The 27,997-nt window shown below is 42.2% G+C and overlaps 2 protein-coding genes across 2 annotated transcripts in view; both read right to left on the reverse strand.

Annotated features, from left to right (window-relative positions):
- Abcd3 (ATP binding cassette subfamily D member Pmp70) lies at positions 1 to 23,413 on the reverse strand. Its single transcript, XM_080276286.1, has 16 exons — positions 23,335 to 23,413; positions 16,793 to 16,933; positions 16,211 to 16,283; positions 15,670 to 15,830; positions 14,053 to 14,122; positions 13,384 to 13,481; positions 12,687 to 12,867; positions 11,701 to 11,913; positions 10,712 to 10,781; positions 7,869 to 7,960; positions 4,114 to 4,300; positions 3,130 to 3,335; positions 2,230 to 2,331; positions 1,912 to 2,085; positions 1,448 to 1,609; positions 1 to 156 (listed from the first exon to the last, which is right to left on the reverse strand). Exons 2-16 carry the CDS (start codon positions 16,915 to 16,917, stop codon positions 79 to 81), a joined length of 1,992 nt encoding a protein of 663 aa, XP_080132412.1. The 5' UTR covers positions 16,918 to 16,933; positions 23,335 to 23,413; the 3' UTR covers positions 1 to 78.
- Positions 22,637 to 27,997, reverse strand: part of LOC145404637 (uncharacterized) — a 10,553-nt gene continuing 5,192 nt past the window's right edge. Inside the window, exons 3-6 of the mRNA XM_080276159.1 lie at positions 27,095 to 27,340; positions 26,386 to 26,454; positions 25,089 to 25,270; positions 22,637 to 22,823 (exon numbers count right to left, since the gene is read on the reverse strand). Coding sequence (XP_080132285.1) covers positions 22,637 to 22,823; positions 25,089 to 25,270; positions 26,386 to 26,454; positions 27,095 to 27,340 — 684 coding nt within the window. The remainder of the gene's footprint in view (positions 22,824 to 25,088; positions 25,271 to 26,385; positions 26,455 to 27,094; positions 27,341 to 27,997) is intronic.

Below are 27,997 nucleotides of genomic sequence, written 5' to 3' on the forward strand. Positions count from 1 at the left end.
ACTGCATAACTACCACAGAACATTGCTTTCTCTTACTTGAACACCTGCCACGAAACAAGACTTAGAGATCTTGAAATTTCAAGAGCCGAATTCTTGGGTATCTGGCTGTATGGGCTTGTACTCAAAAGATCCACGGCCATCCATGTGAAGGTAGAACTGCAAGATTTACAAACGTTTATCAAAGACGTATCCCCACCATGTGGTAAAGAATATATAGACATGCACTAGTAAGTATGGTAATTTCACATACAGGGGCATAAACTAGGACTCGTACACTAATGGTGGGGATAATAATCTATCAATTTACTGCCAAACGCCTTAATCCCGTAAGGGGTGGCCACAAACTAATAACCTTCATGTCACCCGGTCCCCTACCATTTCACTGCCCTGCTCCCAGCTCACAACCCCCTCCCTTATACATCTCTCCACTCCATCCCTTCACCTCATCCTTGGCCTCCCCCTCCCTCTCCCCCCCTCCACTTCACCCATACGCTCTCCTTGTTAGTCTCTCGCTCTCCCTCGTCTCCACATGCCCAAACCACCTCAATGTATTTCTCTTACCACTTTCTATCACATCCACATCCACACTACAATGCTCCTTCATGCCTCATTTGCCAGTCTGTCTCTACATGTAACTCCACATGCTACTCTCAAGTAACTCGTTTTCATTGCTCTCACTCTTGAATTGTGTCCTTCCAATTAAGTCCAAGCTTCACTTCCATATGTTAAAGCTGGTATCACAGTACTGTCATGTAGCGACTTTTTTACTTCCATGCTCACTTCCCTGCTTCTTATTGCTGCCTTCAAAGAACCAGCAACTTTCTTCCCTGTTGTACCCTTTCAAGCATTTCACCCTCTAAAAGTCCATCCTTACTCATCGCACTACCTAAGTACTGTACTTATTACCCAAGTACTGTACTGTACTATTACAGTACTATCATCATCATCATCATCCTGCTTTTCTTTTCCACATAAAGATGGGGGTAACATGTGGTCCAGAAAAGAAAAGAAAGAGAAAGACAAGTTACAGGAAGCATTAATCAACAGCATGCCCAGTGTAATGGACCACACACTCACTCGCTTGCCATTTGACCTCTTGGAATCCTGACTACACCTTATAGATATAACCATTCATAGTTAAGTGTTTCATATTACCTATCAGCTAGAGACACAGAAATAAATCATCATCATCATCATCATCCAAACCTCCTTTCCCACCCTAGGGCAGCGTGACGAGTAGCAATGTCCAGACAGCCCAAATCTCCCAGGCCATGCTTCCATTCACTCACCATTCATGACTCCGGAATCCTGGCTCTATTTGATACGCCAAAAACATTCACCACATTCTGTAGCTTTACATAAACATATCCAACAGTCAATAAATAAATAAATAAATACATAAAAAAATAAACAAATTGCTAAATACATCAATAAAAAATAAGCTCACCTCATGATGCTTCCAAAGACTCTTGCGGTGAGAGACAGTGAACAGTGTGATGCCCACCTCGCGGCAGTACTGATACATGGCATCCTCAACATCAACACTCACAGCACTTGTACACTCATCCAGGATTGCAAACTGGGGCCTGTGGTAGAACAACCGAGCCATCTGTGTTGAAGCACAATACATAATTAGATGTGGAATGAGTAGCTGGAAAATGATAATAACTTAATAAGCATGTGGGAAACTATGAAGAATCAGTCTGTACAAAAATATGAAGGATGAAGCAAGTTTGCTTTTCCCTTCTTCCCAAACCTTCATTCCCTTCTTTCTCCCTGTGAGTGTGAAAGGTCACCTAATCTTTATATTTAGTGGGTAAGAAAATGTGAAGAATCTGTTAGGTGTGCTTTTTCTCTTCTCCTGAATCATGATCCCTCCAATCAAATGTACTAGAACCAAATTAATCTTACAGCGATTCGCTGCTTCTCTCCACCCGACAGCACATCCATCCAATCAGCTATGGCATCCCAGCCTCGCTCTCTCTCCAAGATGTGCGTCAGCTGTACCCGCTTCAGGAGCTCCCTCAGGTCATCGTCGCTGGTCCCTCGCACAACCATATCAGAATATGAGTCAGGGTAGATCACCTAGAGCATAAGATCATCAGTGTTACATTCATCATCCTGACCTTTTCCTACCTATGGTTAAACTGGGTTTGGAAGAGGAAAATGGTAAAGAATTTATTAAAATAAAATTTTAAAAACTGCATAAATACCAGTGGCACCACAAACCTGATCTCTGAGTGTTCCGAGGGTCATGTATGGCCGCTGAGGGATGTAGAAGAGCTTTCCGGCACTGGGCTTGGTCACACACCCACCAAACACAGGCCACAACTGCAGTAAAGGACAGGCATTTGGAGATAAGAGTTCTTATTACTTCTACATCATAAATGTAATACTAACAGGCACTCATGTAGCATTTCATAAGGGTCCATCAAAAATATACAGAATTAAGCTGTATCAAAATTCATTCCAGAAATGAGAAATGTAATTCCAACTCACTTTCTCATGATTCTGATGTAAGATGAATTGCCACAACCAATGGATTCAAACACAAGAACATAATTATTCAACATACTGTATGACTGGATTTGGAGGAAACAAAGAATATAATAGAGGTAGGAGAGGATGCTCACCATTCACTCACTCGGTGCAGTGCTGCTCTTGGGTGCCTGCTCTTTACTCTCTTCCTTCCTTCTTTCCTTCCTTTCTCCTCTGTCTTTCATTCCTCCATTCTTTCCACTTCCTTCTGTCTATGGGTGACTACACTGAGTGACAAGCCAAATGATTTCCATTCACCAAGAAACCATTTAGCCTACTACACTTGGTGGTAACCATATAACCAAATTATGACATCCTGGTAGTTTAGTGGGTAATTAAGGTGCTCCAATCGGACTCAGCTAGTGCAAGTTTATATCCAAGAGGTGGCTTGGGTTTATTGTTCATGCAATGCCACTCAGGGACGAGTGAGGTTCGCCACTCTCATCTTAAATGTTAGGACCAAATTGCCTAGCCTCGGGGTCCTACGCTCCTCAAGAGGAAACACTGGATTACATGAATGAATGAAGAGAACATAAAAATAGAAAAAAGAAAATATGCAATTTACAACGATTTACCACACCTCCAACTCACCTCTCCAAGTATCCTGAAGAGAGAAGACTTGCCACAGCCATTGGGTCCACACACAAGGACATTCATGCCAGACTTCACCTCAAAGTTGAGCTCCTTGACCAAGACATCTCCATTGGGTGTCACGAGGGGGACTTTCTCAAAGCGGATCACATTATCCTCGTTTACCACCTTGCCTGTGCCTGGGACCAGGGTTGGCTTCACTCCACCTGAAATGCATTATTGAACCAGTTAACTAACAATGTGGGTCATATTCTAAGTGGTTCTGGTGATCCTGTAACATCTCTTCCTTGCAATTTATTCTGCACATTACACCATAACATTACCTTGTTTGCTAGTGATACAAACTATGTCAACATTTGAACTATATAAACAGCTAACAAGAGAATGTTAAACTAATATATATCTATATTTATCTATCTATCTATCCATATATATATATATATATATATATATATATATATATATATACCGGTATATATATATAAATATATATATATATATATTCATTCATCCTCCAGTCTTATGTTGCCCCATGAGGAGTGTAGGAGCCCGGGGCTAGGCAAGTTGGTCCTGACACTTCAGATGAGAGTGACTATACTCCTCGCCACGCAACGTCTCCTATGCCCCGCCCCCTTCCTGAGTCATGTCTCCGCGCCTCCTCACTCTCTACTGGCGTCGGGTGAGGAGGGGTGGGGCATAATAGACAAGTTTATTGGCAGTGGGTATAGCCTTGCTCATCCTTGAGTGGCATTACATGAGCAATAAACCCCAACCATCCTTTGGATATAAACCTACACAGGCTCAATCTGACTGGAGCGCCGAAATTACTCACTAAACCAACAGGTGCGAAAATTTGGCTGTATGGTTACCACCCAGCGTAGTAAATGGTTTCCTGGTATACAAGCCAAATGGTTTCCTGTACACCACGAAAACACTTACTTAAAAAGCCATCACCATTTCTAAAAACACTTGGCTTCCCCTCACCATTGCTCATTCTGTTGTCAACCATAGTGCGCTGATATATGCCCCTGTTGAGGTCCTTTAGCACAGTGATCAGCTCCTGCACCCTGGCTGTGAACCCGGCAAGGCGGGTCAGCTCTCGACCTGCCAGCACCAACCGTCCTATTGCCTCCGCCAGTTTCACTAGCATTCGCCCACTGCGATAGTAGTCCTGGCAAGGGGTGTAAGAATATCAAAACAAAATACTGTCATTATTTGTGAGAAGACAAGTGGTGGATGCAAGAGTGTGGAGAGGGTGGGGGAATGGAGTCTCGGACCATCACTTAGTGATGGCCAAGGTAGAGCTGCAAAGAAAGTGGTCAAGGAGACGAAGGGGAAGACAGGAGGAAGCAGCTCCTGTGAGAAGAGTGGAGAAACTGCAAGATAGTGAGAAAATGACAGAGTATAAGAGCATAGTGGAAGGAAGATTGGGAAGGTATGAGCTAGAGCAGATGGAAGGGGTGGAAGACGTATGTAAGATATTCACGGAAGGGATAGGCGCAGCGTGTGAGGCGGTTTGTGGAGTGAGGAGGAGATGCAAGGGTGTGCAAGGGACAGCATGGTGGAATGATGAGGTGAAACGAGCTGTGGAACAAAAGAAGAAGGCATATGGTGAATGGTTGGCGAGTAGAGGTAGGGGAGAAGATGAGAGAGAGAAGAGAGAGGTATATGTGAGCAGGAGAAGGGAGGTTAAGAGACTGGTGAAGGAGAGTAAGAAGAAAGTGGATGAAGAGTTTGGGAGGAATCTGAGTGTGAAATGGAGGGAGAGTAAGAAATTGTTTTGGAAGGAGGTAAAGAAAGTAAGGCAGTGTGAAAGGGGAAATAGTAGGGGAGTGAAAGATAGGAATAATAGATTGTTGGTGGAGAAGAGAGAGAAATTGAGGAGATGGAAGGAGCACTTTGAGGATTTGTTGAATGTAGAGAGTGAGAGCAGTGTGAGTATAAGTGGTTGGGGAATGGCTGGGAGAAGAAGAGATGAGAGGAGGGAGGAAGAGATCAGTAGGTCGGAAGTAGAGGAAGCGATGAAAAAGATTAAGCTGGGAAAGGCCCCAGGAATTGATGGAGTGTGTGGTGAAATGCTTAGGTATGGGGGTGAGATTGTTGTGGAGTGGATATGGAAGTTGTGTAGATTGGCTTGGGAAGAGGGAAGGGTTCCAGAGGACTGGAAATCAGGTATAATTGTTCCTCTGTACAAAGGAAAAGGGGAGAGAGAAGTATGTGGTAACCATAGGGGTATTTGCCTTCTTAGTGTGACTGGTAAAATATATGGTAGAATAGTCATTGATAGGGTTAGGCATATGACAGAGGAGCTAGTTGGAGAAGAACAAGGGGGATTTAGGAAGGGAAAAGGGTGTGTAGATCAGATATTTGTTCTAAGATGTTTAGTGGAGAAGTATCTAGAGAAGGGAAGGAAAGTGTATGCTGCCTTCATGGACTTGGAGAAAGCTTATGACAGAATAGATAGGCAAGGTATGTGGAAGGTATTAAGAATATATGGAGTGGAGGGGAAATTGTTGAGTGCTGTGAAGAGTATGTACGAAGGAGCTAGGGCTACGGTGCGAGTGGATGGTGAGCTGAGTGAGTTCTTTGATCTCAATGTGGGACTGAAACAGGGGTGTGTGATGTCTCCATGGCTGTTTAATATATATATGGATGGGGTTGTAAAGGAGATGCAAGGTAGGGCAGTGGATGTGGGGCTGGCCCTAATGAATGAGGGTGAGATTTGGAAGCTTCCGGTGTTGCTGTTTGCTGATGATACAGTATTGTTGAGTGAAGATGAATGGGAGTTGCAAGGTTTGGTGAATGAATTTGGGACAGTGTGTAGGAGGAGGAAGCTGAAAGTTAATGTAAACAAAAGTAAAGTTATGGTGTTTGAGAGGAATGAAGTCACAGAGTGTGCAGTGAGGTTGGATGGTGAGGATATGGAGAATGTGAGTGCATTCAAGTACTTGGGTAGTGTGATGAGTAAGGATGGAACTTTGGGGGATGAAGTACGTGAAAGGGTACAGCAGGGAAGAAAGGTTGTTGGTACACTGAAAGCCGTGATGAGAAATAGGGAGGTGAGTATGGAAGTTAAGAAGTCACTGTATGATGGTATTGTGATCCCTACCCTGACGTATGGAAGCGAGGCGTGGACCTTGGAAGAGGGGAACAAGTCAAGAGTGAGAGCAGTGGAAATGAGTTACTTGAGAGGAGCATGTGGAGTGACGTGGAGGGACAGGTTGACGAATGAAGAAGTGAAGGAACGTTGTGGGGTAGATGTGGATGTGGTTGAAAAGATTAGGAGAAATACACTGAGGTGGTTTGGACATGTGGAGAGGATGGAGAATGAAAGACTGACTAAGAGGGTGTATGTAGGTGAGGTGGAGGGAGGGAGAGGGAGGGGTAGACCGAGGATGAGGTGGAGGGATGGAGTTGAGAGGCATATGAGGGAGGGGGGGGGTGAGTTGGGGGGAGGGTAGTCAATTGGTGGGTGACAGAGTGACTTGGAGGCGTTTTGCTTGCGGCCACCCTTTGCGGGATTAGGGCGTCGGGCTATAGATAGATAGATAGATTTGTAATTGTTTCATTTAAAGCTGCTTTATTATCCAGCTGCTAGTGAATTAACACCAATTATTCACCTGAACATGCTTGTGATTAAATCAAGATGATTTGAAGTAAAAAAATTTGTATTTTTTGTTATTTGTGTGGTAGGTGGGGGCGCCCACCATCCATTCACTCGATGTAGCGCTGCCCTCAGGTGTCTGCCCTTTCCTCTCCTCCATCCTTCTTTCCCTCCATCCTCTCCTGTCTTTCTTTCCTTCATTCTTTCTTCATCATTCTGCCTACAGGTGACTTTACACTCCCTCTTCTGTCTTTCTTTCCTCTTCCTTCTGCCTGCGGGTGATTCTACAATGAGTGACAAGCCAAATGGTTTCCTGTACACCAGGAAACCATTTACTACACTGGGTGGTAACCAAATAACCAAATATTGGCACCTGGTGGTTTAGTGGGTAATTACTGCGCTCATGGGGTGAAGGTTTATATCCAAGGGGTGGTTGGGGTTTATTGCTCATGTAATGCCACTCAGGGATGAGCAAACCACCAGGCACCACAATTTGGTTATATGGTTACAAGCCAGCATAGTAATCTGGCTTGTCACTCAGTGTAGTCACCCACAGGCAGAAGGAAGAGGAGAGAATAAAGGAAAGAAAGACAGAAGAGGGAGTGTAAAGTCACCTGTAGGCAGAAGGAAGAGGAAGGAATGAAAGACAGAAGAGGAAGGAAGGAAAAGAAGAATGGGCAGACACCCAAAGTTGCACTGCATCAAGTGAGTGGATGGTGAGTGCCCCCACCTACAAAATAATTATTTTGGCCATCCCCTTTCTACTCGAAGTCTGTTTTTTAACCCAACTTTCTGCCTTCCTCCAGTAAAAAAAAAAAAAGAAATAAAAAAAAAGATTCAAAACATAAACTACCCGGAGAGCACTGAAGTATCAAAGCACTAAGATATTCATCATTACAAAATACAGCTAGCAACCACAGCGGCAACATCAACATCATCCAAAAAATTAAAATTATTCACATCAATTCTCTCTCTGCAGAGATACATTATTTCCTTTATGAACATACACATACCCATGAACTACATCATAATTATTAATGATCTGAAGTACAGTATGCATCAAAAGTGCTACACTCAATTATACAAATGATTTCAGTATGTGGTGAACATAACATAGTCGCCAAGAATACTTTACCTGCATGCGTATTTTGTATTCACTGCTCGACAGTTTGGTTGGAGTGAGGTAGGGATAGGACACTACTGAGAATCCAACACAAGTGGCCAAATCTGAAATTATACAAATAATGTTGCTTCAAAAAATAATTCTGTAATTAAATGATAAATGATAAATGACTATCAAAGATTAAGTACAATAATTAAGAGGCTGGGGGTGGTGCAACTGGAAGCATGCTTGCCTTACAAGCAATAGGTCCCAGGTCTAATTCCAGGGCTGACCACAGGACCTTTGTAGACAGTCTCCTTGACCAGAGTCTGTTCATACCCATAACTGAAATATGAACCTGGATGAATATTGACTTGGTGGGTTGCATTTTGGGGGAAGACCATACAGAATCCTATTGCACATAAACATATACTGTACAGTATATGACAACTATCTCACATGCACCACACCTCTTCCCTACACACCCCTTACCAACTCAACTTATGCCACTGTGGGAAGGTTTTGCAGATGTAACCCCCTGTAATGTAGAAGCCCAGTCCCACAATAGCTTGTACAGGACTGCACAGTAATTAAATACCAAAGCATTGTATAAGCAGAGTATAAAAGCATAGTGGAAGAAAGACTGGGAAGGTATGAGTTAGAGCAGATGGAAGGGGTGGAAGACGTATGTAAGATATTCACGGAAGAGATAGGCGCAGCGTGTGAGGTGGTTTGTGGAGTGAGGAGGAGATGCAAGGATGTGCAAGGGACAGCACGGTGGAATGATGAGGTGAAATGAGCTGTGGAACAAAAGAAGAAGGCATCTAGTGAATGGCTAGCGGGTAGAGGTAAGGGAGAAGATGAGAGAGAGAGGTATATGTGAGCAGGAGAAGGGAGATGATGAGACTGGTGAAGGAGAGTATGACGAAAGTGGATGAAGAATTTGGGAGGAATCTGAGTGTGAAATGGAGGAAGAGTAAGAAATTGCTTTGGAAGGAGGTAAAGAGAGTAAGACAGTGTGAAAGGGGAAACAGTAGGGGAGTGAAAGATAGGAATAATAGATTGTTGTTGGAGAAGACACAGAAATTGAGGAGATGGAAGGAGCACTTTGAGGATTTGTTGAATGTAGAGAGTGAGAGCAGTGCGAGTATAAGTGGTTGGGGAATGGCTGGGAGAAGAAGAGATGAGTGGAGGGAGGAAGAGATCAGTAGGGCGGAAGTAGGGGAAGCTATGAAGAAGATCAAGATGGGAAAGGCCCCAGGAATTGATGGAGTGTGTGGTGAAATACTGAGGCATGGGGGTGAGATTGTTGTGGAGTGGATATGGAAGTTTTGTAGATTGGCTTGGGAAGAGGGGAGGGTTCCAGAGGACTGGAAATCAGGTATAATTGTTCCTTTATACAAAGGAAAAGGGGAGAGAGAAGCATTTGGTAACCATAGGGGTATTTGCCTTCTTAGTGTGACTGGAAAAATATATTGCAGAATACTCATTGATAGGGTTAGGCATATGATAGAGGAGCTAGCTGGAGAAGAACATGGGGGATTTTGGAAAGGAAGGGTGTGTAGATCAGATATCTGTTCTAAGATATCTAGTGGAGAAGTATCTAGAGAAGGAAAATAAAGTGTATGCTAGCTTCATGGACTTGGAGAAAGCTTATGACAGAATAGACAGGCAAGGTATGTGGAAGGTATTAAGAATATATGGAGTGGAAGGGAAATTGTTGAGTGCTGTGAGAGAGTATTTACGAAGGAGCTAGGGCTACAGTGCAAGTGGATGGTGAGCTGAGTGAGTTCTTTGATCTCAATGTGGGACTGAAACAGGGTTGTGTGATGTCTCCCTGGCTGTTTAATATATACATGGATGCGGTTGTAAAGGAGGTGCAAGGTAGGGCAGTGGTTGTGGGGGTGGCTCTAATGAATGAGGGTGAGATTTGGAAGATTCCGGTGTTGCTGTTTGCTGATGATACAGTATTGTTGAGTGAAGATGAATGGGTGTTGCAAGATTTGGTTTATGAATTTGGGACAGTGTGTAGGAGGAGGAAGCTGAAAGTTAATGTAAACAAGAGTAAAGTTATGGTGTTTGAGACAAATGAAGTCACAGAATGTACAGTGAGGTTGGATGGTGAGGGTATGGAGAATGTGAGTGCATTCAAGTACTTGGGTAGTGTGATGAGTAAGGATGGAACGTTGGGGGATGAAGTGCGTGAAAGAGTACAGCAGAGAAGGAAGGTTTTTAGTTCACTGACAGCAGTGATGAGAAATAGGAAGGTGAGTATGGAAGTTAAGAGGTCACTGCATGGTAGTATTTTGATCCCTACCCTGACGCATGGAAACGAGGCGTGGACCTTGGAAGAGGGGAACAAGTTAAGAGTGAGAGCAGCTGAAATGAGTTACTTGAGAGGAGCATGTGGAGTGACATGGAGGGGCAGGTTGACGAATGAAGAAGTAAAGGAACGTTGTGGGGTTGATGTGGATGTGGTTGAGAAGATTAGGAGAAATACACTGAGGTGGCTTGGACATGTGGAGAGAATGGAGAATGAAAGACTGACTAAGAGGGTGTATGTAGGTGAGGTGGAGGGAGGGAGAGGAAAGGGTAGACCGAGGATGAGGTGGAGGGATGGAGTTGAGAGGTATATGAGGGAGGGGGGAGTGAGTTGGGGGGAGAGTAGTCAAATGGTGGGTGACAGAGCGACTTGGAGGCATTTGTCTGCAGCCACCCTTTGCGGGATTAAGGCATTGGGCTATAGATAGATTGATAGATAGACTGTAACAAGACACACAATACTGCAACACAAGGAATGTTAGTCTCTAGTTTGCTATGGTTAATTTTGGTCAGATAACATTAGAAAATGAATGGCTATTGCTATTTTTACTTACATTTGGCAATTATGTTGTCAATGAAGCCCATATTGAATCGAAAGGCTATGAATGTGCGTAGATGATTGACCTGAAAATAGGCACACAAAATAAGTGTTCTATTCTATGTGGCATGGGAGGCTTTGTAGCACCTCTTCCTCAGTGATTTAACTAACACAGTACTCCTTAGCATTTTGTTGTACTGTAAGCTATTTCTACCGCTTTAATACTGTCACAGTTTGCATCCTTATATACAGTTTGCAAGAGGATATTAAAGAATACAGTAATATCCATATTAAAAAGAAAAAAAAAAATCAACCTTGCTGACAGGAAGTATTACTAATACAGTTTGCAGGAGGATATTAAAGAGTACAGTAACATCCATTTAAAAAAAAAAAAAAAAAAAAAAAAAAAAAAAAAATCAACCCTGCTGAAAGAAAGCATAATAACTTACATTTCACAGAGCAAATGATCCAAATCCCTACCCATTGTACTTGAGAAGTGTATTGAAAATTTTCTTAACTGATAAAAATCCAAACAAAAATCCAAAAACTGGCTACAGGTCCTGGTAAAGAAAATATTATGAAATGGTCATAACACTGATATAAACTTCAAACTCCATCATATACCCAAATATACAAAACTCTACTGAAAGAGAATACTGTAAAACACTCTTTGTAACAGAAATAGCCTTGCCTTGTAGGATGGGCTAAGACTATGCTATAACAGTCTGGATTAATTGAGCCATAATAGATCAACTCATGTCCCTGGCAGGCTTTATGGCTATGATCGAAACACCTACAACCATCTCATTGATATGAACTGTAATCCTATAACCCACAGTCTACTCTGACTTGTGACCATAACCATCAGCTATGCCATTAAGGTGTGTAACACTTTTCATGCTGCTAAAAATCCTAAACTCCATTCTTTTCTCAAGTCTATTACAACAAAACATTACAAAACATTCTCCATATTGATGCAATAATAATGAATTTCCTTCAACTCACAAGTCTACTGAAAGAAGAGTCAATATTCTTCTTCTCCCTGCGGTTGCCCTGATAAAACGCCACCTCCTCAGAGTTGGTGATGAGGCGGGAGTTGACGTAACGAAACTCTCCTTCCAACCGTTGCTCAGTGACAGTCAGGCGACTGATGGGACGACGGAGATGAGTAAGCAAGGTCCCAGACAACAGCAGGTACAGGATCATTACACTTGGGGCCTGAAAGGATTGTGAAAGTCATTATAAAATGTTATCTAATTTTCTCTACCTGCTTGTTATGCATCTCCATCATTAAAATTATGAACTCCTATGCTGGGGTTGGCCATGGTACTACTGAAAGAATATAGGGTATATACTGTTTCTCTATCTGTCAATTAATCCATCAGATAATACAGATACAGTCCTCATTTATTAACCTTCCAATCACTCAGTCCATCAATCTGCTGATCTAGCTATCATCTAGTGCCTGATTTTAATATCCAATCTTTCATTCTGGGTGACCACAGCCAGAAAAAGAAAAAATATCCATGTAAACTATTACTCACACACACAGATATCATAACAAAGCCTTTATAGAACTGACCACCTTTCTGACATACCCAGCAAATTTCACATCGCTTTTCTTTTTATCTTCTATTTGAGTATTACTGATAAATATCATTCCCCTTGGGTAAAACTCCTATGCTCATGAGCAGCAAAGATACTGTTTTATTATATCAAACAAACTTCATGGAGAATCCCCTGCTGGCACTGTCTTGTTTTCCATATTTCTCATCTCTCACCCAATATCAGAGAGTATCCTTCCTTCTCATACTCTTTTGATGTTTACTCCATACTGCTATCACCAATAATTTTTTTCAAATAACACTTTCAACTGCCACAGCCAACAGGGAAGTGCTGGGGAACATTGGACAGTGATAATATCATTACATTGCAACAAACAACTGACAGAAACCTTAATCGAGTACAAGCTCGGACAGCCAATAACTTGCCTGACCACCGATAGCCTCAGTGAGCTTCTGAACATAAATAAGGATATCCAGAATTGGCTTGCTGATGTTAGAGTAGAGCTCCACCACAGAGTCACAGAACTTCTCCACATCCTGAGTCAGCAGTTGGTCTGCATTGCTGATGCGGTTGTCCAGGTTGTTCATTTTGTAATAAGTGAAGCCCCTGGTGGCATGGGGAAGAAAACAAAATAAGCAAAAGGTTCTTCCACAATGCAAGTGCTCAAACTTCTAAACCATTACCAAGATGCAAGTACGACTTATTTAGACATTCCACACGCAAATCTTCTTAATCTTCTACTTATCATCAAAATCAATAAATTCAACCCATTACCAACAACAGAAGCCAAATTATATTAAAACAAGATGAAATTCACCATCAAAAATGGCACACTTCAAGATATTATTGAACTTCATGACCCATTACTAATAATGTACAGTATTACTGTTGCATGTACTTTTATGCCTCAAATGACAGGTGATGCAAATCATACATCCTGTGCTAGATGCGACCCTTGGTTGGCTGTAGAATACATGACAAAGCATTTTTATATTCTGAGCCTATTAGCAGGGGTGCTGGCATTATATTATAACTGCATCTACAATACTTTCAAGCTCACTTATTATACCAGTACTGTGCTTGCTACTGGAAGAGAGAAGAAACAACAGAACTTAAACTTACTTCAGATAATGTTCATATAAGTGGTTGGAGAGTCTGGTCCTGAAACGTAGCTTCAGTTCATTGAGACCAAATTTGAGAACATTATTTACAAGTGAGATCTGCAAGAGAAACAAAAATGTAAGGTCATCAATGCCAGATGATGATGATCATCATCATGAATGCTGGAGTAATAACAATTCTTATTAAGCTAATGAGGGATATCACTACCGTGAAGGGGTTAACCTGAGGAAAATTACAGTATTTAATTGAACAAAATGTTATTATCTTGTATACTGTCACTATAACTGTCTTAAAAGGGTGGTGGCTGACATCTTAAGACCTGGTATATAAGCCTCCTGTAGACCAAGGATAATTTTATACAGAGAACTATACAACTAAAATAAATGCATTAATATCTTATTCAGTAAATGACTGTCTATCTCTCCCATTATAGCTGTTTCACTTAAACTTGGTCAAGATTTTCATTCTTTTGCAATTTCTTCCAGGTAGCTCAGTGGCAGAAACAGACAATGACATAGCTATACATCCTTCCCATAGCACTTTTTGTGATTATTATTATATTCTAGTGTTCATCTTTTGCTACAATTCAGCACTGACGATGGAGAGATGGCATCGTCAAATCATACTAAAAAAAAAATTTAAAAAGGATATTGGATCACTCATACTCACAGCCGGCATGGCAAGCATCAGCTCCATAAGATGGCGCAGGAAATGGTTCAGGTCTTTTGATATGATGGAGCTACAGTAAAAGAAAGAGATAGAGAGAGAGAGAGAGAAAAAAAAATATTAGCCTAGTTTTCACATGGTTTCAATGACTGATATTATGATCATCGCCCCAACCTCTTTTTACCACCTAAGGATAGGGTGAGGCAGGGCCCCAAAAGCAAGGAATGATAAAACATCACAGAGAGAGAGAGAGAGAGAGAGAGAGAGAGAGAACAGAACTAACCAACAGCATGCACAATGTACTGGACCACACACTCATTCATTCATCATTCAAGTCTCTGACATCCTGATTCTACCTCACTGGTAGAGAGGGACGTGCATATGTAACATGATTAGGAATTCATCCATTTATTATATTCCAGGGGCATCAATAATTATTGCAGACTTTCAACCACTGGTTCCTGCTTCCTCTGTTATGAAATTTAAAAAAATGGTTGGTGGGGGCGCTCACCATCCACTCACTCGATATAGTGCTGCTCTAGGGTGGCTGTCCTTTCCTCTCTTCCTTCCTTCCTCTTATGTTGTTCTTTCCTTCATTCTTTCCATTTCTTCCTGTCTACAGATGACTACAGTCACTGAGTGATATGCCAAATGGTTTCCTGTACACCAGGGAACCATTTACAATGCTGGGTGGTAACCATATAATCAAACTATGGTGCCTGGAGGTATAGTGGGTACTTAGTGCAGTCCAACCCGACTGAACCTGTGTCGGTTCATTTGGGATTTATTGCTCATTTAATGCCACTCAGGGATGAGTGAGGCTGGTCACTTTCGTCTTAAATGTCAGGACAAACTTGCCTAGCCCTGGGCTCTACGCTCCTCATTGGGCAACAAAGGTTTAGATGATGTATGTATGTATGTATGACAAGTCACTGTACTTGACAACATATACCGGTACCCAACCCTTCAGACTGCATAATATAACACACCCCATACTACAATGAAGCAGTTGCCTATATTCTGAATAAGTCAATGACAAAGTTTCATTAGCCTTAAGAAAAAAGAAAGTACTGTACTTGTACACAGTTTATTTCATACAAAACCATTCACCACCATCACGAATGAAGTGAGGCAGGAACCAGCAAAAAATGAAAAGACAAAGCAAAAAAAAAGGAAAATCTATGAAATGCATGCTTAATGAAATGAGCCAAACACTAATTCATAATCAAACTCCTAGAGTCCTGGCTCCACCTCACAAACCTAATCATCTGAACATGACTATTTGGTGGTAGTTTTTCTTTACAGATGTACTTAACATACAGGTACCCTTACAGATAGAGTTGATAAAGGGCTAGGCACTCATTTACAGTCCTAACCATCTGCACACGATTTTTTGGCAGCTACTTTTCTTATACAATTCACATACATATGGACAGAAAGATATGAATGAGGGTGGTGTGAGTTGCAGGTAAGGCAGCCTGACAGTGGGGGATAGGGCAACATGGAGGCATTTTGCTTACAGCCATATCTTCCAGGATAAAGGCCCCAGGCTATATTTACACTGGCAGACTTTGCATACAGCTATGATATCTGCAGAATGATTCAATGAGGTACACTCACCTTTCAATAAGTGTGCCATTGTGAATCATCCAAATATCACACATGCTTCTGACAATCAAGGAGGCGGCAACAAGAACGAGGTAGCCACATTCAGGACTCCAAAATCTTGGCACAAGGATTCGGAGGATGCCTTGGAGAGATTTGAAGAACTCTCTGTTCACCTGGAAATATAATTAAAATCTGTGTGAAGTGAAAATGCAATAAACTCTTGGATCCTATGTACAGTCTTCTACCTAGTGGTTACAGACATAAGTTCTACTATTCAACAGTATCTACTTCACACTCAGAGCATGTCAGTTACTTTCCTTGCTGACACACCATATCAAAGAGGATTATATATGTTCAGAGATACATGTCACGCTTCTCTCAGCTTAGGAAGATTGGCCAGCAGAGGCATGAGAAGGCCAAAGTGGTGGCATATTTGGCAAACTTATGTCCTTGACTTATTTCAAGGCCTTCATAGCACTGACACATCAGTGACTTTGAAGCTATTTTTTTTTATAACAATTAGCACAAATATATATCAGTAGCTGCCACCTACCTGTGCTTTCTTTTTGTCACCAGTCCCACTGGTTTCACTGACGATGAATTTAACTTCATCTTTTGAGGCTCTCCTAGAAAAAAATATATTTAGGAACCGTCAGTGAATGAAGAAAATAGTGTCAGCATCATTTAAAAGTTCACAATCCATCTCACACTATTGAATATAGCATGCAGTGGTATAAAGGACTCATTTGTTATCTACTCGTATATCTAATAAGGTAATACCAAACAGCAGTATTTCATCTGTATAAATTCTTTATAATACATATGGTAGTAATCATGCCAAATCCATCAGAAACATTTTACCACTATCATTTTAACCATACCAGTGCCACTAACAATGGGATGGGCCATATCCAGAAATAGGAACAGGAAAGCATGGTAGGAGATGGTGGGAGGACAACCTGCGATGGAGGACACAATGACATGGAAACAATTTGTCTATGGTTACCTCATCCAAGATTGCTAAGGCATCTGGCTATAGTCAGACAGACAAATATACAGGCAGAGAAATACTTGGATAGATAAACAAATACACCATGCACAGACAGACAGACAGATAAATAAATAGGTTTCATACCTGTTCCGGCTATTGGACTTTGAGACACAATACAGCCAGTAGAGGAAGGCCAGTAATGAAGTGGTTCCAAACAGTCTCACATCCCGAGACTGAGATATGGCTGACAATTTGCTCAGCACTACCATGATTTCTCAATTCTGGCTGTGAAACAATACAGAATGATTAATATGATACAGTAATTCTTTTTCTGAGTGTGTTTGCTGATATTAACACAAACACAGGATAAAATAATGCTGTCTTATTACAAACCTAGGTATAGTTCTGGCATTTAATAATAAGACTGAAATGGAAGCCTGGTAGTCTAGTGAGGTAAGGCAATGCAAGCAGATGTATCCCATAGCTAAGGGTTTAAGGGCCATACTTTTAGTGACTTTGGAGATTCTGCAACACTTCTTCCTTGAATAGCTACCATCATTCTACACACTGCAGAACAATATCTTCTTGCATGCTAAGGATACCAGATATGGCAATATTAAAACAAGTTAAGTGGTTAACTTCCAAAAGAAGGCTAAGGTGTAATATGTACCTGTTTGTCCAATTTGAAAAAGTCCATTACTGGACCAAAATGTGCCTAATTATGACCAAAGACTGCCCAAATATGGACTGAAAAATGCTCAACGATTTAGCTTGGAGAGCTTTTATTCATAGCACACTGTTTAATACAACAATCAATCAATCAATCATTTCCTGTGGCACCCTCGGGGATCCATAGGGCCTCGATGAACTCACACCACCACATCCTATCTTGTGCTAACTCCTCAAGATCTCCCCAACACTCATCTCCAGCTTCCCGTCTCATTGTCCTCACCCACGTCTCTTTTGGCCTTCCTCTACCTCTCCTACCAAGTGCCACCCACCCTGGTGTACCTCGTACTATTCCCTGTCTCCTATACACATGTCCTAGCCACTTCCATCGTGAGAATCTAACATATTCATCGATCGGCTGCACTCCCGTTATTTCTCTAATTCTACTATTTGATATCCTTTCCCACCACTTAACTCCTACTATTCTTCTAAGTGCTTTATTTTCAAACACCAAGAATTTATTTTCCATAGTCACTGTGCTGTACCAAGACTCGTGTCCATAAATTAAGATACTCCTAACCATTACCTTATAAAGTTTGATTTTTGTATGCACAGAAAAATTGTTATTATTCCAAATATTTTTAAGCATTCCCATTGCCTGATTAGCATTCTTTAACCTTTCCTCGAATTCAAAGTTCAAAGAACCATCCTTGGCTAAATAAGTACCTAAATATTTAAACCTATCAACTTGCTTTACAACCATACCTCCAATTACACATTCCTGCGCATTTTCCATATTCATATTGATTATTTCAGTTTTTCCACAATTAATAACCAAACCCACCTTGCGACCTTCACTCACCAAACAGTCCAACACTCTCTGCATCTCTTCTGGCCCATCACAAATCAAAACTATATCATCTGCATAATCTAAATCCAAAAGTTTCCTGTTCTCTCCCCAAAGTATACCTGCACCGGTTTCTGTTCCAACGCGTTTCATAATGTAATCAATGACCAATATAAATAGTAAAGGCGATAGAACACCACCTTGAATTACTCCGGACTTGACTTCAAACGAATCACTCAGACAACCATCAACCATCACTTTACAAAATGTGTCCTCATGCATGTTCATAATGACCCTCACAAACTCCTCTGGTATTCCATAATGTCTCATGATCTTCCCCATAGTCTCTCTCGAAACACTATCAAAAGCCTTTTCAAAATCAACAAAACAAAGACTTAACGGTACTCTCATTTCATTAACTTGCTGCATCAAATGCCTAACTATAAAGATCTGATCATTGCAACCACGTCCCTTTCTAAAACCAGCCTGTTCATCCCTCAGAATACCCTCAACCACCGGCTCCAACCTATTTAGCAACACTCTACTGAAAACTTTCAAAGCTATCGGTGACAAAGAGATTCCCCTCCAATTACCACATTCACTCAGGTCTCCCTTCTTCGGAACTTTAACAATTACACCATTCTTCCAAACTGATGGTAGTAACCCCGTCACCCATATCTTATTGAATAGCTTGGTCAAGATCATTATTAATCTATCCCCTCCACTTTAAACATTTCCGGAAATAAACCATCCTCCCCTGGTGCCTTATTATTCTTTAACTGTTTTACTGCTTTCTCCACTTCTGCAAGCCTCAACTCTCCTGTTTCTATATTTAAATCTTCCTGAGCAGACGGTATATCCTCTTCTGGTGGTATTGGTCTATTAAGAACTGTCTCAAAATGCTCTTTCCATCTATTTTTAATATCTCCATCTTTGGTCAATAAATTTCCTTCCCTGTCTCTAACTGGTATTTCCTTGCGTTTACCTGCATTACCACTCAGTTCTCTAATCGATTCATATGCTATTCTTTGACTCTGTCCATCATTTTTGTTTATTAAGATTTCAGTCTCTGCAACCTTTTCATCCACACATCTTCTTTTATCTCTCCTAGCTAACCTTCTTACTTCTGAATTCAAACTCCAGTACGCAGCTCTTGCTAATTCAATCTCTTGTTCATCAACGCATTGCATCTCACTCCTCAATTTAGCCTCACCTCTCTTTTTTATCATATCCCACGTTTCCTCTGATATCCATTTCTTTCTCCTGAAGCTATGTCTCCTTCCAATCGTACATTCAGCAGTCTCATGCAAAACTTTGTTCACATCCTCCCACATCTCATCTACACTTCTCTCACCCTCTTCCAACGTTTCCAACACCAAAAACCTATTTCTGCATTCTAATCTGAATTCCTCCTTTTCTTCTCCTTCCCTTCTAAGCTTAACAATATCGTATCTACCAACACCAGATTTTTCCTTCTTCTGATTTTTAAGTTTAAACCTTATTTTTGCAATGCTGAGTTGATGGTCACTACCAATATCTGCTCCCCGTTTAACATGAACATCTAGCAGAGAACTTCTATGCCTCCTACTGATAGCAATGTGATCAATCTGATTTTTATATTTTCCACACGGCGACACCCAAGTTGTCTTGTGTATACTGCAATGCTGAAAGAGTGTGCCCCCGATGACTAAGTCATTTGCTAGACAGAAGCTTCCAAACCTCACTCTGTTTTCACTCATCCTACTACCAACTCCCATCTTACCCATACATGCCTCAAATCCCTCATTTGAACAGCCCATCACTGCATTAAAGTCTCCAACGCAGATCAAAACATCATGTCTAGGTACCCTTCCTACTCCTTCTTGCAACTTTTCATAAAATGTGTCTTTCCTTTCATCGAGTGCATCATTAGTAGGTGCATAACACACAAACAGACTGATGTTGCCATGATTTGATTTAAACCGTGCGTATAACAATCGCTCATCTATAGGATCCCACTCACATAAAGCCTTATTTGCCTTACAACCCAGCAACAATCCTACTCCCTGATAATGCATTCCGTCCTGTCGGCCAGATATCAATAAACGTATACCATCCTCCAAATCCAACTTATCGACTCCAGTTAACCTAGTTTCTGTCAGAGCACAAATATCAAGTCCGTAATTTTGAAAAACCTTCACTAACTCATCGATTTTACCGTCATGATTTAGCGTTCTCACATTCCAGTTACCAATTTTAATTGTATTTTTTGCATTAACAAATGAATTCGATTGTAATTGAGGCAACCGTGAGATTCTTAGCACCCCCTGCCCATTTAAGGGCTGCATGGGACTGGGGGCCATTATTGTTCTTTCAGAGTCCATCAAGGTTTCTTTGGCTAACTTCCTGAACACCTCGCCAATGTGTTGCAGTCGCAGTAGGCAGCTAACTTGCCTGATTGCCCACACCCGAAAGACCCAGCTATGCTGTAGCCAGTCACGTGCCGGCATGCTTCCCAGCCATTTCACTCTCAAGGAGTTCCTCTGCCTGAGAAAGCAACCACCCCCCTGCTCCCGAGGGCTTTTGATCTGTGTAGGTAGAGGGCGATCACTCCCTCACTAGCCATACAACAAACGACTATGATAATTATACATTATACGGTATTTGAATTTGGCTTTCTGTTACCGTAGGTTGTTTTTTTCTTGGAGGGAACAATTTGCAGGTCCATGGCCTTTGGGTCCTTCTTCCTTACACAAAAAAATAAATAAATAGTGTAAATAAATAAAGCCAGGCATGTATTGAACAGCATTTGCCTTGAAAGAAGACAAAACAAATCCGAAATGTGTTATCTATAATGCTAACCTACCTGAACAATTCTACTAGCTGTTGCTGTTGTTTTTAATCAACCCTGGTATGTCTGGCTGAGCAGATCCATCAACCACAGGCAAGCAACTGCCCCTCTAGGGTTGTCCTGCGCAGTGAACTGATATTCCCATGTCGCTGACAGCAGCCCACAACAGCAAGTCGTGGGGAAAAATATGTGAAGGTTTGGTTCCTGGATGGATGCCACATTTGCATCTCTCCACCCAGTTAGCACAGGCACTGTAGCAGGCTCCATATCACCTCATTCTCTGATTACAGTACCGGTATATGATTACCACCAAGTTTTGTAAATTGTTTCCTGGGCTGCAGGAAAACATTAGGTTTGTCACTCAGTGAAGACCCACCTCAAGTGAAAAGGAGCGTAATAAGTGACAGGACGGACTGGAAGAAGTAGGAAGAAAGGATGACAGACACAAAAACAGAATGAATGATGTGAAGAAGTAGACAGCACCACATCAAGTGAGTGGATGATGGTCACCACCACCTACCACCTTCTACCAGCTGAGATACTTGCAGACAGTACTCACATATCCAATGCATAGAGATTACTGTTGTCTCAAGTATAGTGAAGTGGTGTCGTAGATGAGCATATTAGCCTGCTTCATACTGTTTTACTGGGCTCATAATAAATACCGTAATACATGCATCTTACATTTCTTAAAATTTTCATTGGATTTTGCCCATGGTGATCATAAAACTTTTACTGAGCTCTGACTACGTAGCTACAGTAACATGCATCCTACTTGTGCTTTATGACAACATACTGCAATTTTGACCCTCAAAACTGTAGACCTACTGGCCACTCTATATACCGGTACAGTATATATATATATATATATATATATATATATATATATATATAAAGAGGGAAGCAATCACAAGCAGATGATGATGTCACTCACTTCTAGTCTGTCTGGCTATGTGAACCCACAGGCAATGGGTAAGCAACTACTTTTGTGGGGCTATCCTGCAGGTACAGTACAGTACAGTATGCTACATACAGTACACCGTTCAGGGATCCAGTGCCTGCCCCCTTGTAGGCTACTTGACATGGCCTCACCAGGACAGGGCCACTGTCCCCCACAGCGAAGTACAGAAAAATACAAGGAGGCTTGGCTCAGATGGACACCTTAGCTTACCATTTAGCTTACCAAGGCCACCCCAAAGTTAGTCTCGATGAGGTAGTTGGTTCAGGATCTGCTCTACAAAGGGTGCACTGTGCTACCATGTGTAGGGTCCTCAACAGTGCCTCAAAAGCAGTAGAAAGATCTGATACAGAGTCTGCACAAAGGCCCTTTGCTTGATGATCATCTAACAGCCACATAGAATCATGGCTTCACGACCATCTGAAGGTCACAAGGCAATTTTGTTGTCTTCTGCTTGTACCAAGAAGTGGACTGTTTTTACCTGATAGACTTAAGTCCCTACGACAACTTGAGTAGCAACTAGGTCAGGGTTGCATGAAATTCAATGAGTTTTCATTCTATGCCAGGTATGAGTCTCCTTGGTTATCATTAAACTGACCCTCCAATTTCACTGCACCTGATCTTCAACCATCAAGTTAAATTACTCTGCACAACAGTATTGTATTATACAAAAATCTACTGCCACTACCTTAACCAGTGTATAACTGTCACATCAAGTGCAGTGCATGCAATATAGTTCACAAGGGCACCTTGAAATACCAGAAACATGCAGTTCTCATGCACCTGATCTTCAACCATCAAGTTAAAATACTCTGCTCTATGGTATTGTACCATACAGAAATCTACTGCCAATACCTTAACCAGTGTATAACTGCCACATCAAATGCAGTAAATGCAATATAGTTCACAAGGGCACCTTGAAATACCACAAACAAGCAGTTAAACAACTCTTGTTAAATGAAGAGCTAGTCATTGGGTCTGGACCTACTGTGACTGGCAGAAAGACTAGTAATCATGCAGGATACCATGGCTTCAACAAATGCAATACAGTTCACAATAATAATCTGCAGCTAGCCAAATAATCACCCACATTAGCACTTTTAGCACATCATTCAAGTCGCGAGGTAGTCACTGGGTCTAGAACCGTGAAAGGCAGAGAAACCAGTCCTCGCTTTCCCCCCCGACATTCCACTAAGAAAAACAAGCCTCTTTCCTACTGACTGGAAGAACTTGACATCCCTGCCATTTTTTTTTTTTAAGGTTCTTATTCGCATTACGCATGCAAACTCGTGTTTGACTCCACTAACACACGGCTGCATGATTAAACTGCTTCCTTGAAATTATTCACGACAAACGGTAAAATAACGCTTTGTAATCCTTACCTTGTATAAATCTGCCAGACTTTCTATTCGCGAGATTCCCTTACTTAGAACTTCATGGGCTACTATTCACAAAGATAACAACGGCCACACAAACTAATGTAACTTATTTTCTTAGTAGGCTACACTGGCGTTCATCTTGTCGTGGATGTCGTAACACCGGTTATGTTGACGATAATCAGCTGATGACGGTGTTGTCCTCCCTTTGGAGTTTTCGGTTCTTTAAATACCCATTATTATTATGATTAATATAACTTTAAATGGCTTAAACATTTAAAACTCATCTTGCTTTGCATCCTTTAACCGTAAAGACTATGTATTTTTTTGGTTTACTAATGGATAGCTAACCATGATGTCAATTTTTCTCCATTAGGTACAAAAATAAAAATAAGCTCATTTATGGTGATGTATTTTTTAACTGATATCATAAGCCTTATCACTAAAACATACACCGACAGAGTCGAAATGAGCTTTTCAAGGTCAAAAAGAAATGGATTCACAATGACGTCGTGTCACCCCACCACGGGAGATGATTATCCATCAGTTATCATCACCACAATCACCGTCATCACCACTACCTCCAGTATATCACCACCACCATCAATATTACAGCCATCACGACCATCGTCATCTCTAATATTACCATCACCACTACCATCATCACCAAAACCACTATTATCACTGTCATCACCACCACTACGATCGCCACTATTACCATCACCATTGCCATTATCGGTACCATCATCCAAGCCAATTATCATCACCGCCACTACAATCACCTCCACCACAACCATCATCAGTACCACCATCATCATCACTATCATCACCACTGTTATCACCAGCACTACCATTGCCAGCACTAATCATCACCACCAATACCATCATCATCACTACCGTCATTACCACCCCTGTCATTGCCATCATTGCCCTTACCTCTTACAGTCATCACCACCACTGTCATCATCACCACTGTTATCGCCAGCATTATCATTACCTCTGTTAACATCACCACCGCTACGATCACCACCACTGCTGTCATCACAACTACCATCACCAGTATTGCTATTACCACCATCATTACCATCACTTACCATCACCGCCAGTCATCATCACTGCCATCACCTCTACCATCACTACCACCATCACCATAATTACTGTCATCACCACAACGGCCACTGTCATCGCCACCACTACCATCACCACCACTGTCATTACTGCTACCATAACTATCACCATCGCTGTAAAAAATCATCAGCACCACCATCACAACCATCACCATTCTAGGTTGTCTCCAAACTACAGCTCTTATTCATTAATCTCATTGATCACAATAATTACAGAGGACTATCAGATTTTTAATAGTGTACCTTAGCCCTGTCAAACAAAAAAAATAATGGATGAAATAAAGTTGGTGATAAAAAGTGTAACAGCAAAGGTGTAAGAGGGTCCTTTGCCGACCCACCTTTTGGTCAATGTAAGAAAGACGGGCAAGCTTTCAAAATATTTCAGGTTATTCGGGCTATAAAGGTGTTTCGACAAGTGTTATACTCCCTGTGCCTGTCCAACACGAGGCGAGAGAGACGGCGAGAGTTGGAATTGGTGGACAGAAGCTGATGGAACCCGGTATATGACTTATACCTTCATGCCACCATACCAAGTCTCCGTACCGGCGACTAGGTAGGTACAGTTTAAACTGTAGGTCGAAGAACGGACTATAGGAAAGAAGACTGTGGCAGTCACGGAGTCGAGGACCCCACCTCCGCCCGCCACTTGCTCTGTCGAATATGAGGTTTTGACCCACAAATCCATCGAGTGTGATGTTTTGGCCGACAAACCCGTCGAGTATTAGGTTTGGGCCCGCACTCCCGTCCATGTGTAACACGAAGATGAGAACCGTGTGGATAATGGCCATCAAGAAAGCCAGGTTGAAATATTCCAGCTGAAGAATGTAGGAGTTGATACACCCCCAGGGACATCAGCCCAGTCATTGACACCAACACCTCCAACAAAAACTGGAACACGAAAAATAACAACAGAACCAGCTCTAACAACAATCAAAACATAAAGTATAGCCACGGCAGAACATGGTGATAATTTACCTAATGAAAATTTTTTTTCCCCTAACTGGAGACTTAGGCCTGATTTAAACAGTGGAAAATTAGTGGCTGATATTCCGCAGGGGAAGCATGAAGGCGATACATCCCTTTTGGAGAAAGGTGATCAATCTCAAGAAAACCCTCAGCCAGTTGAACCCCACAAAAACTTTGAAACTGAGAGATTCAAAACCGAGTCCCTCAGATGCTCAAATTTAGATTCTACTTCATCCCATGAGAAGCCTCAGCCAGTTGAACCTCAAGAAATCTTTGGAACTAAGGTTTTCAAAGAGGAGGTCCTCAGATCCTCAAATACAGTCCCTCATCTTGCCCCGGTTTCATCCACAAAGAATGGAGTGAGCGAGACAGAAACACAACTGCCAGGGGTAGTAGTTCTGCCAGCTCAGCTAAAGAGTAACAAGACTATATGTCGTCAGGTTTGTCTCTCCCTTTGGCGCATCTTTTTTATTGCAATGATTTCCTGCATAATTGCTCGTGAATCAGTCTTGGTATATCAAAGTGAAGAGTTCTGGAAAAACGTAGCATCTTAAGCAGGTAGATTAAACGACAATCTGCCCCTCCTCGCCCTTTATTTATGTGTACACGTAGCTTCGATAGGATGTCTGGTTTTCACGGTTCCAGTCTTACTGTTTCTCCTGGAAATAGAGGTACTGGCAACAATGGTATTTCTTGTTCCAGACATTATGTACATTTTGTCTCAAGTGGTTGGCTTGGGTTTGAATTTGGTTCTGCAGGTAAAGGATCCTGGTGAGGTAAGGCCGGAGGACAAGGTTGCAGTGACATGGAAATGGTGCAAGTTGTGCTGCCTCCCTGTGTCCCCTGATGCCTGGCACTGCAGACAATGCCAGTGTTGTAGGCCTGCACGACACCACCACTGTTACGTGACAGGTGTATGTGTCACTCACCGTAATGGCTACTTTCACTCCCACCTGCTACTTACTGCCGCTGCTGGATATGCATCCAGTATACTACTATGGAAGCCTTGGCCGAATGGGATGTCACGCACACCCTAGTGGTTCAAGGTGGGACAGTTGTTGTGTCAGATGTCATATGCTTTAGGCTTTCCACCGATGTCGGCAACAACTGTCCTGTTTATGAACATGCCTCCTCGTCCGTGCCCTTGGTCGACCAGTCTCTTCCCCAAGGAAATATTTCCCACAGTAAAAACAATGATCCTTCCAGATTCTCACAGCCCCTTCCTCTTAAACTTTGAATATTTCAATCAAAAGAGTGCCTCGACAGTAGAATTAATATTTGTGCCACAAAAAAGGTCTGGGAAAAGAGTGAGTGAAAATAAAACACGGCCGGTAGTGGCTGTGGTAGTGTGCACAGAGCGACGTGACCCGGTGACTGATATTGCAGACGACCCGGACACTATCCTACCATCTACATCCATTACCGTAATGCTGCTCAAGTGTGGGTGTCGACACTGCTACAACGACACCACCCATGACACGAAAGATGGCTGTCAGTTGCTCTCCCTGTTATCTTATGGATAGCAGATGGTAAGAAAAAGGGGTGGGAAGTTGGTGGTGGTGTGGGACAAGGAGAGCATCCCAAAATTACATTTCACAGAGAGTTTGGTGGCGGCGGGGAAGAGCATTGCAACGGAAGTGATTAATGTTGAGTCCACTGGTAGATTTTTATACCTCCCAGCTCTCGTACGCAGCCTGGCCGAGGGTGGAGGGTGCATGCGGGTTGTCAAAGAGAGGAGGGATGTGGTCACACTCCTGCACCATCCGGCTTTCCTCCCCTGGGGTGTGGTGGCTTCCGTGTCTGTGGATTGCTCCCCTTGGGTGCAAGTGGTGTAGATGTGGGGCGTAGGTGTGATTTGGAAGGGCGGGCACACTGCGCGGCTCCCGTGTTTGCAGGGGAAGCCTCTTGTGGGGATGAAGCTAAAGGCGGACCCATCCTATAAGGGGCTAGTGCATACAACAGGGAGTGTGCGGGTACATATGACTTACACGGACCCTGCTGGCTGCTGTGTGATGACAGAGCACTCCAGCACCTTTCCATGTGAGTCACCATCACACTCTGCCACACCCCCTGCTCACCTAGTCATGCACCCCAGGCAATTGGACACACTAAGTCAGTGCCAGAAGGAGTGAGAGGAAAACAGATAAGTCGGCCTTCGACATTTAACCCCTTCACTATGATAAGGTGGTGCTGGAGAGGAACACCTGCACGAGGTGCCGTGGATGTAAAGGGGCGGCTCCACCACCAACTTGTACGAACGTTCCTCAGTTCCTTCTCTACCCTCCAAATGGACGATTTTGGATTTTCTAAACACTCAGACATCGAATTATCGAATTACTAAGACCTAAGACACTGAGAGGGTTCCCAGTTATAAGCAAAATCGTTCTGATGTTAGCCAGAGATAAAATAGGGCGTCCCTCGATGGTTAAGGTGTAAATAAAGCAAAATCGCCTTAACAAATAGCCTAAGTCGTCCCTCGAAGTTTCAGGGGTATAGAGTATTATCATCTGGTGGTGGCTAGTGTATAACAAGTATGCCATCCCCAGTCTTTTAGGGATACATCGAGATAGTTTCTT

The sequence above is a fragment of the Coenobita brevimanus genome, chromosome 64 (genome assembly GCF_032717465.1).
Source record: "Coenobita brevimanus isolate Jiangsu-jjx chromosome 64, ASM3271746v2, whole genome shotgun sequence".
NCBI classification, from domain to species: Eukaryota; Metazoa; Arthropoda; class Malacostraca; order Decapoda; family Coenobitidae; genus Coenobita; species Coenobita brevimanus.

What these genes read in the sequence shown, in the direction of transcription:
- Abcd3 (XM_080276286.1), bottom strand. Translation starts at nt 16,917, where the DNA reads ATGGTAGTGCTGAGCAAATTGTCAGCCATATCTCAGTCTCGGGATGTG. An exon ending in TTATATGAACATTATCTGAA is followed by an intron (nt 12,868 to 13,383) that starts GTAAGTTTAAGT and finishes CCATGCCACCAG; the next exon opens with GGGCTTCACTTATTACAAAA. An exon ending in ACTCTTCTTTCAGTAGACTT is followed by an intron (nt 10,782 to 11,700) that starts GTGAGTTGAAGG and finishes GCCTATTTTCAG; the next exon opens with GTCAATCATCTACGCACATT.